The sequence below is a fragment of the Lontra canadensis genome, unplaced genomic scaffold (genome assembly GCF_010015895.1).
Source record: "Lontra canadensis isolate GAN:19392208 unplaced genomic scaffold, GSC_riverotter_1.0 scaffold144, whole genome shotgun sequence".
NCBI lineage: Eukaryota > Metazoa > Chordata > Mammalia > Carnivora > Mustelidae > Lontra > Lontra canadensis.
The window spans coordinates 62,651-79,044 of NW_022631138.1; the positions used below are offsets into that span (position 1 = coordinate 62,651).

Consider the following 16,394-nt stretch of genomic DNA (forward strand, 5'->3'; position numbering starts at 1 on the left):
ATATCAGCTGAGAAAAACTCAATTCTGTGACTTTTGGTTTCAGAGCACCTGTTAATTATAAAAATGACTTCTACCTCCTGAGGAATCTCAGCAGCACAGTTAATTGGTGTAATTATTGATTTTGAATACCACTGAATCTTTTTCAGTTTTGTTACCCATCGTAAATTTAGTTTCAAAAATAATTGTTTATAGTAATAGATTACTAATTGAAGGGATCCCTAAATGCTCTTGGACTCTGTTTTCACTTTCTTAGATCAGTTATCTAGAAACAGTAATTTCAGGGACGATGTAAAGTGTTTAGCATTGTACAGTAAGTACTTGAACTGTTGAATCTGTCAAGGGGGAAGGTTAGCTAGAAAAGTGTTCAGTTGATTCTCAAGTTTGCAGAGCACAGGCAAAGAATAAAGATCAATTGTAACATTTTTGTAACCCTTGCTGCAGAAGAGTGGGAAGAAATTCTCTTGAAAATTGAAGTTATTATTCCATGATTGTGATACATACAGCAATAAGCCTATACATGGCCAGTGGTCTTAGCTGTGATTGTAACTAGGAAATAGATAATGAAATTCCTACTTGCTTTTGTTTTGTGGAGTCTGGTGATTTAGTTAAGAGAGATGCTAATCCTTGTTAAAGCAGTTAGTTACCATACCTTAAACTTGTCTGTATGTCCTAAATCCTGTCTTTAGTTCTGTCAACAAATTTCTATTCTAGACCTTTTCCAATGTCTTAATGTATGACAGTGTAAAATTTTTTTAAAGATTTTATTTATTTATTTGAGAGAGAGAGACCTGCATGAGTCGGGGGGAAGGACAGAGGGAAATGGAGAGAGAGAAGCAGACTCTCTACTGAACAGAGAACCTGACACACAGCTCAATCCTACAACCCTGGGGTCATCACCTGAGCCGGAGGCAGACCCCTAACCGACTGAAGTCACCCAGGAGCCCTAAATACGTCTTTTTAGTGCATACTGTAGCCAGTAATTCTTTTTAGTAGGTGACTATGATATTTGAGCTAGTTTTATATTCTTGTATGAATAAGGAACTCGCTTACAAGCTACATTTTAAGGGCTGTGTTATCCAGTAGATGTGATGCTATCCCCATTTTGTGAAAATTTCAGAAGATACTTTGTGTATAAGGTCCAAGACTTGGCTTTCATGTGTTAGAAAGTTTAAATAGAACTAGTTCTAACTTGGGAAGGATTTGGTCACCTTGCCAACCAAATCTGGGCCACACCTATATGCTTATCCAGACACAGCAGAGCCAATCATCCCCTTTTGCAGTTTTCCTGCCGCGCATACCAGTGTGCATATATGTTATGAATGAATCTTTCTCTCTGGTAGAAAAACCATCTCAAGTTTTTCAAAGTTTAAAGTTTTGGAACCTAAGTTTATTCACTGCTTTTGATGGGCAGAAGAATGTCTTTTAAGTAAGCTAGACCCAAGGGACTTTTGCAAAAAGCTTGGTGTATGTTCCTTATCTGTCTTCCTTTCAGATGACTCTTCCTATCACTGTCTCTTGAAATGTATAGGAAACCCTCACAGCCTAGTTGATGCAAGCAAGCCTGGTCATCTTTTCTTGGTCTTAAAAAATCCTAACCCAGTTACTGTTTTTGCATGGATATGTACTTTTGTTTCACTTAACATGGATGTATAGTTTTGTTGTGTCACCTCCGTTCTCAATTCCATTGTTTTCTCTATCTCTCCTTCTTAGGACATCATTCTCTTAATCCAACCTGAGAGTTGTTTTTCCCTCTCTGGTATATCATCTCTTTTTCCTTTATCAAGGAAGGCTGTGCCAGCCCTGTGCAGTAGCTGAAGTGATTTTGGTAACCAAGAGGTTGGTGAAATTTACTGGCTTTCCAGTGTAATTACTTAGAGGCCCTGACTCTTCACAGGCAGGTTACTATAACAAATGAATGCATTTTTAAAAATACCCATCTTATAAGGTACAAATCAGCATTTTCTTAAAGTAATAAATGGTAATATAAGGTCATCTGAGGTTTAAATTTTTCTTTATTTTGTTACTTAAAAAACAAACACCTAAATATATTAGTGTTAATTTTAAGTGCATCATGCATTTTAGTATTTCTGTTCTTAAATAACCTAGCAAGTTTGCATTTCTGACCAATCTTTTCTATTTTGTTTTCTTTAGTTTCACGCTATGGATACGTTGTATAGGCACAGCTATGATTTGAGCAGTGCAATTAGTGTCTTAGTACCACTTGGAGGACCTGTGTTATGCAGAGATGAAATGGAAGAGTGGTCAGCCTCTGAAGCTAGTTTATTTGAAGAGGCACTGGAAAAATATGGCAAAGACTTCAATGACATACGTCAAGACTTTGTAAGTAGAAGATTGCAAATAAAATGTTGGGGTGGGAATATTTTGTCTTTATTAGGAATCTAGTAAACCATTTAGCAAGCTCGTGACTTAGTAATTTTTATCTGCTCCACTTAGAATGAAGGCTGGTGGTACAGAGGGAGAAGTTAACATTTGTTTTGGGAAGTAATTTTAAGACCCAAGGTCAGGAAGCTCTGAGTTCCAGGGTTAAAATATGGATAGCTTTTCTCACTGTTTGCACTAAATATTTTTCTGAGCTCTGCTTTTTAAGTTTGTTGCTCTCCTTTAGACCTTGTAAATTTTTCTAGTTACCTTACTAATTGTTGAGCCTAAATTTGATGTGGACCTTTAATATGGAAACAGCCTATACCAAGCAGAATAGGAAAATTCACTTTATAGGTTTTCAATCCTTGACTCCTCTTAATGATACGTGGTATCTTACTTGGATTTTAAATACTGGATAATCTTATCTACTATTATATACTTCCTTTTGTCTTTGTATTTATGGAATTGTTCTCTTTAATTAAGCTTATAACCTCTTTGAAATGGGGAAATTTCTATTTGAGTAGTCCATGGATAGCATTCTAGGGCAATCATCCTTTCTAGATTATCCAGTTTGTGGGTATATAATTGTTCATACCATTCTCTCGGGATCTTTTGTATACTTGCAGTATCAGTTGTAATGTCTACTCTAGTTTTCATTTCTGAATTTATTGCAGTCCTCTCTTTTTCTTGGTCTAGTTAAAGTTGGTCAGTTTTGTTTATCTTTCCAGAAAAGCAACTCTTAGTTTCATTGATCCTTTCTATTGTTTTTCTGGTTTATATTTCCTTTATTTCTCCTCTGAACTTTGTTGTTTCCTCCCTTCTGCTAACTGGATATACTCTCTTTTACTGATTTTTCTTTTTCTTTTTTTTTTTTTTCCACTCTAACCAGATAATTTCTAATGACCTGTCTTTGAGTTCACAGATTCTTTTTTTCTGCTTGCTCATGTCTGTTATTGCTGTTCTGTATTGTATTTTTCATTTAATTCCTTGTATTCTTCAGCTTTAGAATTTTTGTTTGTTTTTATGATGTCTTTCTCTATTGAGTGTCTTATTTTGTTTATTGTTTTCCTGATTTTGGAGTCTGTCTCACAATTTCAGTTCTATCTGTATTTTCTTATAGCTCACTGAGCTTCCTTAAAACCCTTATTTTGAAATCATTGTCAGGAAATCACAGATTTTCGTTCCTTTGGGGTCAGTTACTAGAAAATTACTGTGTTTCTTTGGGAATGTATTTTTCATCTTTCTTGTAACCTTGTGTTGGTGTTTGTGCTTTTGATTGAGTAGGCACCTCTCCCAGAATTTAGCGACTGGTTTTAGTGGGGAGAGACCCTCCTCCTGCAGTGGGTTCAAGGGCGCTGGAAGGGTGGGTATGATGGTGCCAGCTCTTGGGAAGGCCCAGCATCTTCAACAGCCAGTGCTTTGGGTGTCTGCAGCGGCAGTGAAGGCTCTTGGGGTCTTTGATGGCAAAGGCTGCTGGGGACCTCCTGATCTCTTTCTGTCCCATGGGATATATAATTGCCAAAGGAATCCCTGTTGGCATTGGACCTGGCTTTGAAGTACCCTTGCTGTGGCAGCGAGCATGAGGTATGAGCATGCTTGGATCGGCTACAGAGCCAGGCGTGGAGCATGGGGGCTTGCAGAGTGACAGCATTCTGGGGTCTGGTGTGCTAGCTCACCTGCAGTGTCCGTGCAGAGACTGGAGCACATGTGGAGCGGCCATAGAATCGAGGTCTGAAGTGTGGGTGTGTGAGGAGCAGCCAGAGCTCTGGGGTCCTAGGTGTGCACAGGCTTGGAGGTCTGGGCTGACAGCCCTGTTCCTGGGGTGGGGACACAGCAATGTCTTGTGGGAGGGGCGCAGCAGCGTTTCCCTCTCGGCGAGGTCAGTATCAGCAGTGGCTGTTGGTTACCTCAGTGGCAGAAGCTGTCTGTTTCCTCTGCAGAGCATGCTGTTGGAGTCCACACCAACAAATACTGCAGAGTCCTCTGCTGTGAATGTGGCAGGCATTCTGCAGTTGTCCTGAGGGCTCTTGAGGTCCTCGGTGGCAATGGCTGCTGGGCTCCTCTGCACATCAGGCCACTGGGGACCACAGTGGCACCACTACATGGCTTATACTGATAGCCTTTACCCTTCTTTTTTGTTCTTAGCTATTTCCAGATGTCTCAGCTGCCTCTGCAGTGACCCTTTCTTGCCCCACTGTGTCGCCAGAAGAGCTTGCTTGACTCTTCCCATATCCATCCTCCCAGAGCTGTTTTCATTTGTCCATAGCTGTCAGGTGCAGAAACAGGTTTCTCCTACTCCTATATCTTGCTCACCACTTTCTCCTTGTTCATTTGATCTTGAGTTGTCTAGTTTATTGTCATAAAGGGGATCATAATCTCCTATTACCCTTTGAAGATCTTTGGGATGGAGCTGTAGTGATGCCCCTCTCGCATTCCTGATACTGGTAATTTAGCTCTTCTTTCTCTTTTCTTCATCAGTCCAGCTAGGAGTTTGTCAGTTTTATTGATCTTTGCAAAGAACCAGTTTTTTGTTTGATTGATTTTTTTTCTTTCATCAATTTCTGCTTTTATGTTTGTTATTTCCTTTCTTCAGCTTGCTTTAGGCTTAAGTATTTTATCTTTTCCTAGTATCTTTTTAAGGTTGAAACTTCCTTGTAATGTAATCATTTGTTGGTAGTATGTGTTTGGCTGATAGTGATTTTAGCTTTTTCTCAAAACCATCTTACTGTCCTCTTTAACAAAAATGATTTTCTTTCTTTATGGAACTCATTTTTTTTCTTTCTCAGTACCCTAAAGAGGACTCTCTGGCTTACGTAGTTTTGGACAAGAAGTTCTTGTGTATGTAAATGTTTCTTTGTGCTCAAGATTTTCTCTTTACTTCTGTTTGTTTGGGGTTTTTTGTTTGTTTGTTTTGTTTTTTTAGCAATTTTACTGCTACATGCTCCTGGGTATGTTTTCCTTTGTAATTATTCTGCTGAGTTTCCAAGAGCCGGGATCTGCTGTTTGTGTTAGTTTGTATTATTTATATATTTATCTATCTTCCAGTACCACTAATTCTTTTCTTGGCAGTGCCCAGTATACTGATACACTTGTTAAAGGAATTCTTCAAATATGATAGCATATTTTGCTATCATTTATATTTTATTTTTTATATTTTTAATCTGCTTAAATTCCCCATCTAGTCATCTATGCTGTCTTACCTTTTTAAGACAGCCTTAAATATATTAATATATCCTTTAATATATTAATCAAATCTTTAGTTGGGCCAGGTTTGGATCTGGTGCTTGTTCTGTATTGGAAGGCCTAACATTTCATGTGCTGTCTTGACATTTATGAGCCTCACTGGGCCCCAAAAACTTAACTGTGAGTTCCACTGCTCTTGCTGGAGATGGCCCTCCAGCAGGAAAGGCTCCTCATCTGCTCTGTTTTACTAGCATCTCCCCGCCCCTCCTTCAGCCTTTTGGGTTTCACTTCCCTGCCAGCCCACGAATTACTCAGAGAAGCCAGTCACCTCCTCCCATGGGAACCCTCTTTAGAACCAGGCCATACCTCACCCTCTTGTTACACAGAACCTCACTCTCCCAGCCCCTAGTGACTCACTGTGGCCCTACACGGTGTCATCGTCCCCTGGGATGTGTGAGTAGCTGTGACTCATAAACCACTGTCAGTCTCCTCTCTTTTGAATTTTTCTTTTTTTTTTTTTTTTTTAGAAATTTTATTATTTATCTGAGAGAGAGCATGAGAGGGGAGAAGGTCAGAGGGAGAAGAAGACTCCCCAGGGAGCAGGGAACCCGATGCAGGACTTGATCCCGGGACTCTGGGATCATGACCTGAGCTGAAGGCAGTGGCTTAATCAACTGAGCCACCCAGGTGCCCCTCCTGTCTTTTGTCTTCAGTGTTGTGTGTTGTACGTCTGGCCACCTGATACTGTTTGGAGGGGCAGGTCCATCCCTCCGTGAAGGGGTGAATAGCAGGTGATCAGAGCACCCACAGACTTCAGATTCTTAACTGGGCTCGATGAGGGGCCTGGAATGTGGGAGGGCTTCTTCGGTATTCCTGTCTCAACCTCAGCAGGCCCTGTGCTATGGGGCCTCTCTCCACATTTTGATAAGTAGTGTTTTCATTTTTGTTCCTTCAACGTATTTTCATTTTTCATTCTGATTCTCTTTTTGACTCATGGGTTATTTAGAGGTAAGTTTTGTGATTTTTTTTTTCCCATATACTTTTGTTACTGAAGTCTAGTTTAATTCTGTTGTGATCAAAAAACATACTTCGTAAAAAAAATCAAATCTCACATTTTTGACATGTGATTGATTCTGATCCCAGTATATGTTCCATTATGGTGAATGTTCCATGTGCTCTTGAAAAGAAGAGGTATTTTGCTATTTGGTGGAATGTTCTATAAATGCTACTTAGGTCAAATTTATTGATGGTGTTATTCAAGTCTTCTGGAGCCTTACTGATTTTCTGTCTACCTGTTCTGTTATTGAGAAAGCAGGATTAAAAGTCTCTAGTTATGATTGTGAATTTTTCTGTTTTTCTTTTTCAGTTAATATAGGTTTTGCTTTAATTATGTTGAAGCTTTCTTATTGGCTACATACATTGAGGATTGTTACCTTCTAATGAATTGACCCTTTTATCTTTACATCATGCCTCTTTATGGTAATATTCCTTGTGGTGAAATCTGCTTTTTCTCCTGTTAATATTAGCACTCCAGTTTTATTTTATTGATTACATGGTATATCTTGTTTCCATCCCTTTATTTGTACCTTATTTATGTCCAAAGTAGGCTATGTAAACTAAATATAGTTTAAAACCAGTCCAACAATCTCTACCTTTTACTTGGATTGTTAGACCATTTACCTTTAATGTCATCATCAATAATGTAATTTTTGGTTTAAAACCAATCCTCTTACCATTAATTTTCTGTTTGTCCCATTGTTCTGTTCTTTCCCCCTTTTCAAAATTATTTAATTTTTTTTAAAAGATGTTATTTTATTTTAGAGAGAGAGAGAGTAGGGGGAAGGGCAGAGTGAGAGCGAGAGGCAAAGAATCTGAAGCAGACTCCACGCTGAGCGCGGAGCTGGATGGGGGCCTCGATCTCATGACCCTGAGATCATGACCTGAGCTGAAACCAAAAGTTGGACACTTAACCGACTAAGCAACCTAGGTGCCCCTTTAATTATTTTTTTTTCTAGTTTTCTCTCTTCTGGTGGCTTACCAATTAAACTTTTATTTGTTCAGTGGTTTACAATATGCATCTTTAATGTTGTACAGTCTACCTTCAGTCAAATCCAGTTGGATCACATAAATTATAAGAACCATCTGACTGGGGTACCTGGCTGGCTCAGTTGATAGAGCATGTGACTCTTGATCTTTGGGTCATGAGTTCAAGCTCCATGTTGGATGTAGAGCTTACTTTAAAAAAAAAAAAAGAAAAAGAGAGAGAGAGAAAGAAAAAAAGAACCATGTGATAATACACTTCTAGTTCTTCCCTCCCATTCTTGTGCCTTTTTCATCATACATTTTACTTCTGCCCATGTTCTAAATCCCACCGTGAATTATTGCTGTTTTTTCCTTTAGACAGTCAGTGATCTTTTTAAAGAGATTTTTAAAAATATATTTTTTCCCCATATTTGTTTATGTATTATTATTTATTTCCTAAAATGTTATTATTTCTGCTCCTCTTCATTTCTTTGTGTAGATTCAAATTCCCTCACCACCAGCAGGGGCTTTCTCAGGTTTCCTGCTCTGGGCCAGTTCTTTCTGATGAACACCTGTAGGAGATCTGTGGCAAATGTGGATGGATCCCCCTGGTGTCTGGAGCGCCCATAGATGCTAAACAGTTGCCCTAGCTCACTGTTGACCTTTAGTAATTTGGCAAATTTTTGGTTGTTTTCTTCCTTGTTTTTATTTGTTATCTTTGTGTGTGAGTGTGTGTGTGCTTTTCCAAAGTAAAAATAGTTCGTGAGTCTCCTGAGTCTAGTGTTTATTCAGAGTGACTTTGGAGTTTTCAGTTCAGTTGATTGTTTTGCAACTTTAGGTCTGTGGTGGGCTCAAGAATTGAAGTGGTTCCATAGATTATCTATTTTTTTTTTCCCCCTTCTCATTTTTAGGGTGGGAATGACATTCTCTTGTGAATTTTATATCCTAAGAAGCAGCACCTGAAATACACAAAGGAACCTGAGAAATTCAAAGTACAGAACAGTAAAGTCTCTGTTCTTTCATGCATTCAGGTCTCTTGGCATAGAAGCTCCGTTCAGCAAAGGCTATTTCCTAGCTGTTTTTATCATTTAAGCTTCAGTTGCAAATCACAAAATCACATAAGCTATTTTAAACAGAATGGGATTTAATTTTGGATAATTGCTTTTTATAGTTTTATATATATTATATATACCTAGTATCTAATATACAATTTTGGATAATTGATAGGGTTGGAGAAGTAGGCTCCAGGATGGACATCAGAACATTCCACAGAAATGGTCCAACAGGGGAGCGCCTACCTCTGCCCCACCCGGAAGTGGGAAGCTGCTGGGTTAACCTCTGTTCCCGGACTACACTACTTTAACCATGGTCTTGGGGTTAGGAAGCCTCTAGGGGAGCTGATGGCTCTGGAACAGTTTTATGCCTCTTAGCTCTGCTGCAGCTAAACAGATTCCTGTGCACCCTTCCCTCTATGCTGCTTAACTCGCTTCTGAATTTAGGTCTCCTACATCTGTTTGTAAGAAATAAATCACAAGGGAGTCTCAGAAATATATTTCCATTGTAGCCTTCCAGTATAGGAAAGTGAACTTGAAGGAGGTTGGAAAGCCATAATTGCAAACAAGAGAATCCATCTGAGTGAGCTAGTTAAGGAGAGAGGGATTTATTACAGGGTATGTTGTGGGCTAACGGAACCTCCAGGCGGGTCAGGGATCTAAGTTTAGATGCTTCACAGCCAGGTGTTTTGAAACCAAGGACGAACGAACGAATGAACAAACCCTGCAATAGTGCCCCTGCCACCAGTCTTGTCTGATTTCTGCTCCAACTTGACTCTGTCAATAAATGCCACACATTGGGGTGCCTGGCTGGCTCAGTCAGAAGAAGGTGCAACTCTTGATCTCAGGATCATGAGTTCGAGCCACACATTGTATGTGGAGATTACTTAAATAAATAAAAAGTAAATGCCACATGTCTAGGCCTGTTCTTTGAACACTTTACTTCCAGCCTTTGTATGAGCTAGACCACTTTTGATTATGGATAAGAGAAACTCAGCCTCACCCAGTTTAGTATAACGAATAAACAGGATTGGTTGTATTAGTCAGGGTTCCTAGTTGCTAAGTATGAAATTCACTAAATCTAATTGAAGCAGAAACAAATATATGGTATTAGTTTCTCACAGAATCTCTGGGAAGACTAGAGAACCAGGGTTGGACACTTCATTTCCAGGAACAGTGGGGATACCCATGTCCTCCGCTAACATCCATGATGTTAGCACGGATGACTGAAAGGTCAACACAGTTACCCTGGAAGAACATATTTCAATTATCATTTTTTTTTTTTTTAGGATTTCTTTACTTATTTATTTTAAGAAAGAGAGTGAAAGAGAGCAGGGCGAGGGGTAGAGGGAGAGAATCCTCAAGCAGAGCTTGATCCTGGGACCCTGAGATCATGACTGGGGCCCAAATAAAGAGTCGGACATTCAACTGACTGAGCCACCCAGGTGCCCCTCAACCATCATTTTTGGCAGACAGTTCATTCTCCCTGCATGCAGCCTCGTCCTTAAGTTGCTCACTTCTCTATCCGGATGTCATCTTCTCAGTTTGCCTAAACATGACCTAAACATGACCCATATGTCTGCATCTTTGGTCCAGGGTATCTGGGGGAAATGTCCCTTATAGCTTTAATGAAGGCAAGCTGATGCAGATTGGAAGTGGGTATGTAGGATCTGCCATCATCCCCCACTTTGGTTCCTTAGCATCATCCTTGCCTTCTGTACATGCTTCCTTTCCTAATAGCAACTTTGAAACAATTGTAATTATCCCTGAATCATTAGAAAATGTGGTACCATTTCCATGACTGTCCTGAGGTCTTGCCACATGAGGTCTTGTGGTGGGCTCCTTACCCCAATCCTCCGACACTCTCCACCCCATCAGATTGGCCTTCTGGGTCCTAGAAAACAGTACTTGCTTTAGCCGTAGCGCAGACCCCAGTGGCGCTGCAGTTTGGCCCTTTAGGGAGGCCACAACTTTGAATTTCTATTGGAGTTGCCACCCCATTAAGCTGAAAATAGTTTCTTCTCTTAGAACTCCATTTGTTTTTTCTTCAGAGCAAACAGGTGAGTGAAACGTGGAGGTGATGAGAATGGTGCGGATATTGTTCCCGTGGGTTTCAAGCAGACGCGTAGCTGCAGGGCGGTGTGAGAAGTACTGTTTTGACTCTCCAGTCCCGACGGTGCATTAGGGCAAGCTCGCTAGAAGCCCGAGAGCACTGAGTCACCTTTCCATAAGGTCTGGCGCCACAGCTAAGGAGTGTGACTGTCCATAGTCATTTGTTGGAAGGTTTGATCTGTTCCATTTTACATCTTAGATGACTGACAGATTTCCCTTTACAGAGGGTCTGTGGACTATAGTCTTGGTTGTGGGTCTCATTAGTAGGAGCTCATTTGGCCAGTTTTGAGTCATCATAGGAAAATGGCAAAGGTGAGCTTCCTGCTTCTCAAATACAAGCCACACTCAGCTACACTGTCTCTCAGGGGTTTAGGTTTTTATTTCATTTACAACAAAGTAGGTGAAAATAAAGCAGTTTTGATAAAGATGAGAACCATTATGCCAGAGACCAAATGACAGCCAGGTGGAGCTGCATTTTTAGAAGTGTAAAGTAACTTAGGCTTTACCTATTTAAATATCGTTTCTAAAAATTGAACTTCAATCCCACCTGCAGCCCAAAAATAATTTTCCTGGGTAGGTCATGAGATATTTTCAGTCATAATGTTTATAATCTTTAACAAAATGGGAGGTGAGAAATGGAATGTGTTGTATTAGAGTCTCTGACTGCATATAACTTGCTTGGGATACCCTTTGCTAAAAATTAATTTTAGTTTTCCCAAACACTTCTCCTAGAATGAATCTTCCATGTGGATATTTGCCTCCTTACTTTTAAAAAGTGATTTTAAAAAGAAAATTTCTACAGTAGCTTGTTTTCCTTTATCATGTTAAATATTTTTTCAGCTCCCTTGGAAATCATTGACTAGCATCATTGAATATTATTACATGTGGAAAACTACTGACAGATACGTGCAGCAGGTAATTTCTTCATATTGCAACTAATACAATCGCATTAAAGTGAGCTTTCTGTTCATATCTTAATGTTTCTTAGCAATATACTTAATTTTAAATTTGTTTGCTTTATCTTTTCTGTACTATTTTAAACGATATGATTTCATGTCCTTAAGATATTAAGATTTTCGTCCTGATATTTTCTTTACTTCAGAAGAACCATTACGATAAATATTTGGAAAGACAGCGGGGAAAGATGCCACCAGAGAGGTGTTATTTTCCTTGCAGGAGCTTGGTGCTCCATCTCTTTGTGAGTGTAGCCGACAGGAATAATGACCTGAGATGTGAACAAGTCATTTTTATGGATTATTGGAAATTTAGGGGCGCCTGGGTAGTACAGTCTGTTAAGCAAGCTGCCTTCAGCTCAGGTCATGATCCCAGGGTCCTAGGATCAAGCCCCGCAACGGCCTCCCTGCTTGGCAGGAAGCCTGCTTCTTCCTCTCTCACTCTCTCTACTTGTGCTTCCTCTCTCATTGTCTCTCTCTCTATGAAATAAATAAATAAAATCTTTAAAAGAGTTTCTTTATTTGAGTGAGAGAGTGAGCAAGTGAGAGAGAGAGAGAGAGAGCACACAAGCCAGGGGAGAGGGAGAAGTAGGCTTCCTGCCCAGCAGGGAGCCCGATGCTGGGCTCAATCCCAGGACCCTGGGATCATGACCTGAGCTGAAGGCAGCTGCTTAACAGACTGAGCCACCCAGGTGCCCCTCTAAAAGTTTTAAGTTGTCCTCTTAAATATTTTGTTTTCTCCTCACTGAGAATATGGATGATTGCCTTATATTCTGGTTTGTATTCTTTTTGGATATCTACCATATATTGTTTGCCTTCCTTGTTTGTATTCATTTATGAGCAGTTTCTGGATATGATTAGGTAATCTTTCTCCCATTCCTTTTCCCAAATTTGGCTCCTAATTGGCTCCTAAAATCTGATGTGGGTTAGCCAGGCTTTAAAGTATATTACATCTCTCTTAACACTTGAGGGTAAATGATTATTTAACTGTACTTAGGGGAGTTGTTATCTCTTTCTTTCTCATGAACCTTGGAAACTAATCATTTCTAGGAAAAAAAATTTTTATTTTAAAGGAAAGAGTGTGTGTGTGTTTCTTCCAGAAGGGCAAAAAAGAAAGTATAAACAAAATTTGCAAAATAAAAATGGTTATTTCTAAATCCTGTTTATTCACTTGTGGAACAGTATAAAATAGACTTATTCACTGCTTTCTTTTTAAAATCTAAGAGTAAAGTGGTATTAATACTTGCAGTTCTATACCTCGGAATCTAGTGACTTGTCTTACAAACTAACGCAGTTTGAGAATATGTACATGAAAGAAAAGCCTTTGTTAAAATGGCAATTTTTGAATGATGTTTTAATATTTCATTTTCTTATGAATTTTTTAAGACAGTGAAGTGGTAATAATTACTAGGCATTGTATGTAAAATATTTTATCTATCTTTTGACTTAGAAACGTCTAAAAGCAGCAGAAGCCGAGAGTAAACTGAAGCAAGTGTATATCCCAACTTAGTAAGTAACAGAAATCTTTTTAAATATTTCTCATAGTGTGAATTCTGTGAAAACAAAATATGTCATTTTGGTCAATTTCAGCCAAATTTGAATTTCTTTTTGTCTCCTGTTTTCTGACACTACAAAGCACGAGACTTGCTTCCATTATATCACTACAGTGATTTTTTTAGAAAGAGAAATGGCGGGTGGGAGAAACCCCAGGTAGACAAAAGAATAAGAGGGAAAATGCCACATGATATACTTCTATCAGAGGTACAGGGAAAGCATCAGAAAAGTAACTTGTGAAACTCTATTATTTGAAACAAATGTGTTTCAGAAAGCTAGCAGCTTTTAAAACTTCTGTGTTACAGAATGGATTTGGGGGATGTGGTGTACATTGCCGTTTTGAGGTTGCTTATTTGGTTGCGGATTTTACATTGTTTGGGAGAACAGTTAAAGAAAGTAAGAACCATACTTTATAAATGTTGGAAAAATAATGAATAGGTATCAATTGTTTCACATGTCTGGTATTCTATCATCATTATCTTGGGAGCTTAGAGATCATTGTCATATCAAAATGAATGCCAGTTTGCTTTTCATTTGCTACATTTTAAATGAATTACTGTCTTTTTTTTTGAGGTCTTTAGAGTTCCAGCAATCATTTCTTCAGGAAAACTTAGTTTATTGAGCACTGTGTAGATAGGGCTATACTAGGTTCTTTGGGGATTAAAAGGAAATTTACTACAAAGTTTTGTGTGCTGCTCCAAGATTTTTCTCAGTACAGTTGTTTTATACCTAGGCTTTTGTTTACTGAATTTTGATATAGTAATAGACATTTGTATATATAGGAGGCCTCGTAGACAATGAATTATATCTTTTTTTATCTCAAGGCTGATAACATATAATTTGCAGGATTCATAATTTTAATTCAGAGCTGTAATGTCCCTTCTGGAGTGGTTTCCAGTATTTTAGAACATTTTATATTTTATTTGAGTAATTAAGAGAAGAACAACTCCCCAAAGAAAACAGTATGGTGACTCATATGTCAGGTTTTAGAAGCAAGTACAGCAGCTTTCTTGTGCATTGTAGTGCTGTTACATCAAAGGGAAAGTACATCTAACCCGTTTTCACCAAGTAACCCAGAGAATTGTTTCCGTATGTTTTGCATTGAATTCGTTGGAGTCTTGATCTAAGGCAAAGACCAGCAAACTATAGTCTACAGGCCAAATCTGACCTGCTACCCATTTTTGTAAATAAGGTGTCATTGGAACACAGCCATACTCATTCATTTATGTATTATTTATATCTGCTTTCATGCTTGGATGGCAGCATTCAGAGGTTGTGACAGAAATTGTAATATCCACAGAACTGAAAATATTTAGGATGCCAGCCTGATCTTAGTGAATGATGTTTAGAGATCAAGACAGTTTCTAATCATAACTTTTTAAAAGTTATATAAATCTTCCACATAAATAGAAGGTATGAAGTTATTTTGAGTTGGATAAGAATCTGAGTCCTTTGAAGAATTTCACAATTAACTCTGAAATCAAGTATTTTGAAACAAATAATTAAGAATTATTTTATGTTGCCATTTGCTTGAGCCCAGCCGTCTCCTGTATGCAGAGCACTCTGTTCACTACTAGAGGTAGAAAGGTTAAGAAGACAGCCTGCCTTCTAGTGTGGGGGAGGCAGATGCCAGACAGTCACCTAGTGTGGCAAGTACTGTGATGGAGAAGAATGGAATAGTTTTTATGAGAATTTGTACAGGAGAACCAGGCTCAGTTGATGCTGTCAGGAAAGATTCCTTGTGGAAGTGAGCTTGCGTGAACTCTGGAGAAGGAAGAGGAATTAACCAGGTGATGGAGGCTTTCCAGGCCAAGGAGATCCTGAGACTGGAAGGGCAGAGCAGTAGTTAAGGAGCTGAGACAAAGGTAGGAGCTGGTGTCTCTTAAGAGAGTGGTGAGCTGTGGGAGGCTGGTATTGGTAGGGCCAGGAGTTTACCCATCTGATAAACGGTGGAAATGGATTTTAAACAAGTAAGTGTCATGATCAAATTTGTGCTTTAAGACCACTGGCTCTATTTTAGATAATGGTTTGGGGAAGGGGGATAATAGTGGATGTAAGGGGACCCAATTATGAAGTTTTTGAAGAAGAAAGGTGACAGTAGCTTGACCTGGAGTTGTGATCCTGGAAATGGTACACCACTCGGAGGTGACCGACTTGTATGGAGGGATAGAGGGGAGATGTCAAGCTTGAGGTCCAGACTTCTGGACAGCACAGCTATGTGGATTGCTGTGCTTCACCAAGCTAAGAAACTAGCAGAGAAGCAGGCTAGGTCATTTTGAGTTTGCTCTGTGCAAAAAGAGGTGTTGAATGGGATGTCAGATATATTGGTCTTAAGTTCAGGAGAAAGTTGTGCTCTAGAGATACAGATTTGAGCTTCATCAGCATATAATACTGTGTTTGAAACACAGATGAGCTTTCTTAGAGGAGCAATAAGTAAAAAGGGTCTTAGACCAAGGCTGAAGGAATCCAGGATTTATGTATCAGAAAAAGTAGAAGAGCAAGGTGAGTACATTATCACAAAAGCTGAGAGAGGAGTGTGTTTCAGGGAGGGGAAGAGATTAATTAGTTAATTATGTCAGATGTTGGTGAAAAATAGCCTGAATTTAGCAGCGTGGCAGTGGGTCAGTGATCATCTTTAATGAAGTGGCCGAGGACTGAGTGTGAGCCAAGGAACTGCAGACTGTCGAGATGGGCAGCTCTGGGCAAAACTGGCTGGAAGGGTCATTCAACGGGGTTTTTCGCTTTGAGGGTTAGGTTGGAAAAGAGTAATAGAGTTTTTGAAGTTAGAGAAATATGTTTACATGACAGTGAAGAGGGTCCAGAGAAGAGAATCGAATGTACAAAATTCTCAAGAGGGGAGTAGGGATAGAATCTGGAATACAGACGAGGGAGGAGGGGTTTGGGCATTAGCTAAAAGGACAGTTTCAAATAATGCAGCTTTAGAAACTTCTTTTGTATGTTTGTCTTAGAATAAAAGTTTCAGATGGTCACATCGAAATCATCTGTAACCTGAAAATTAACCCGTAGGTACTTGGATTTGCAAAACGGATTTTAAATGATTCACATGTCTATGTTCATTGGGTCTTTGCGCACTTGTTTTCCTTTTATGATTATTACAGTTAAGTTCATTCAGTCA

At 39.2% G+C, this 16,394-nt stretch overlaps 1 protein-coding gene across 4 annotated transcripts in view; it reads left to right on the forward strand.

The window, feature by feature from the left end:
- Positions 1-16,394, forward strand: part of LOC116858884 (metastasis-associated protein MTA3) — a 102,793-nt gene that overhangs the window by 53,390 nt on the left and 33,009 nt on the right. For all 4 annotated transcript variants that reach the window (XR_004381037.1, XM_032843833.1, XM_032843831.1 and 1 more), the window contains exons 6-8: positions 2,152-2,340; positions 11,592-11,666; positions 13,155-13,213. Coding sequence is in view for 3 of the 4 variants with exons in the window: in XM_032843833.1 (XP_032699724.1) it covers positions 2,152-2,340; positions 11,592-11,666; positions 13,155-13,213 (323 nt within the window). In the remaining variant the exon portion in view is untranslated. The remainder of the gene's footprint in view (positions 1-2,151; positions 2,341-11,591; positions 11,667-13,154; positions 13,214-16,394) is intronic.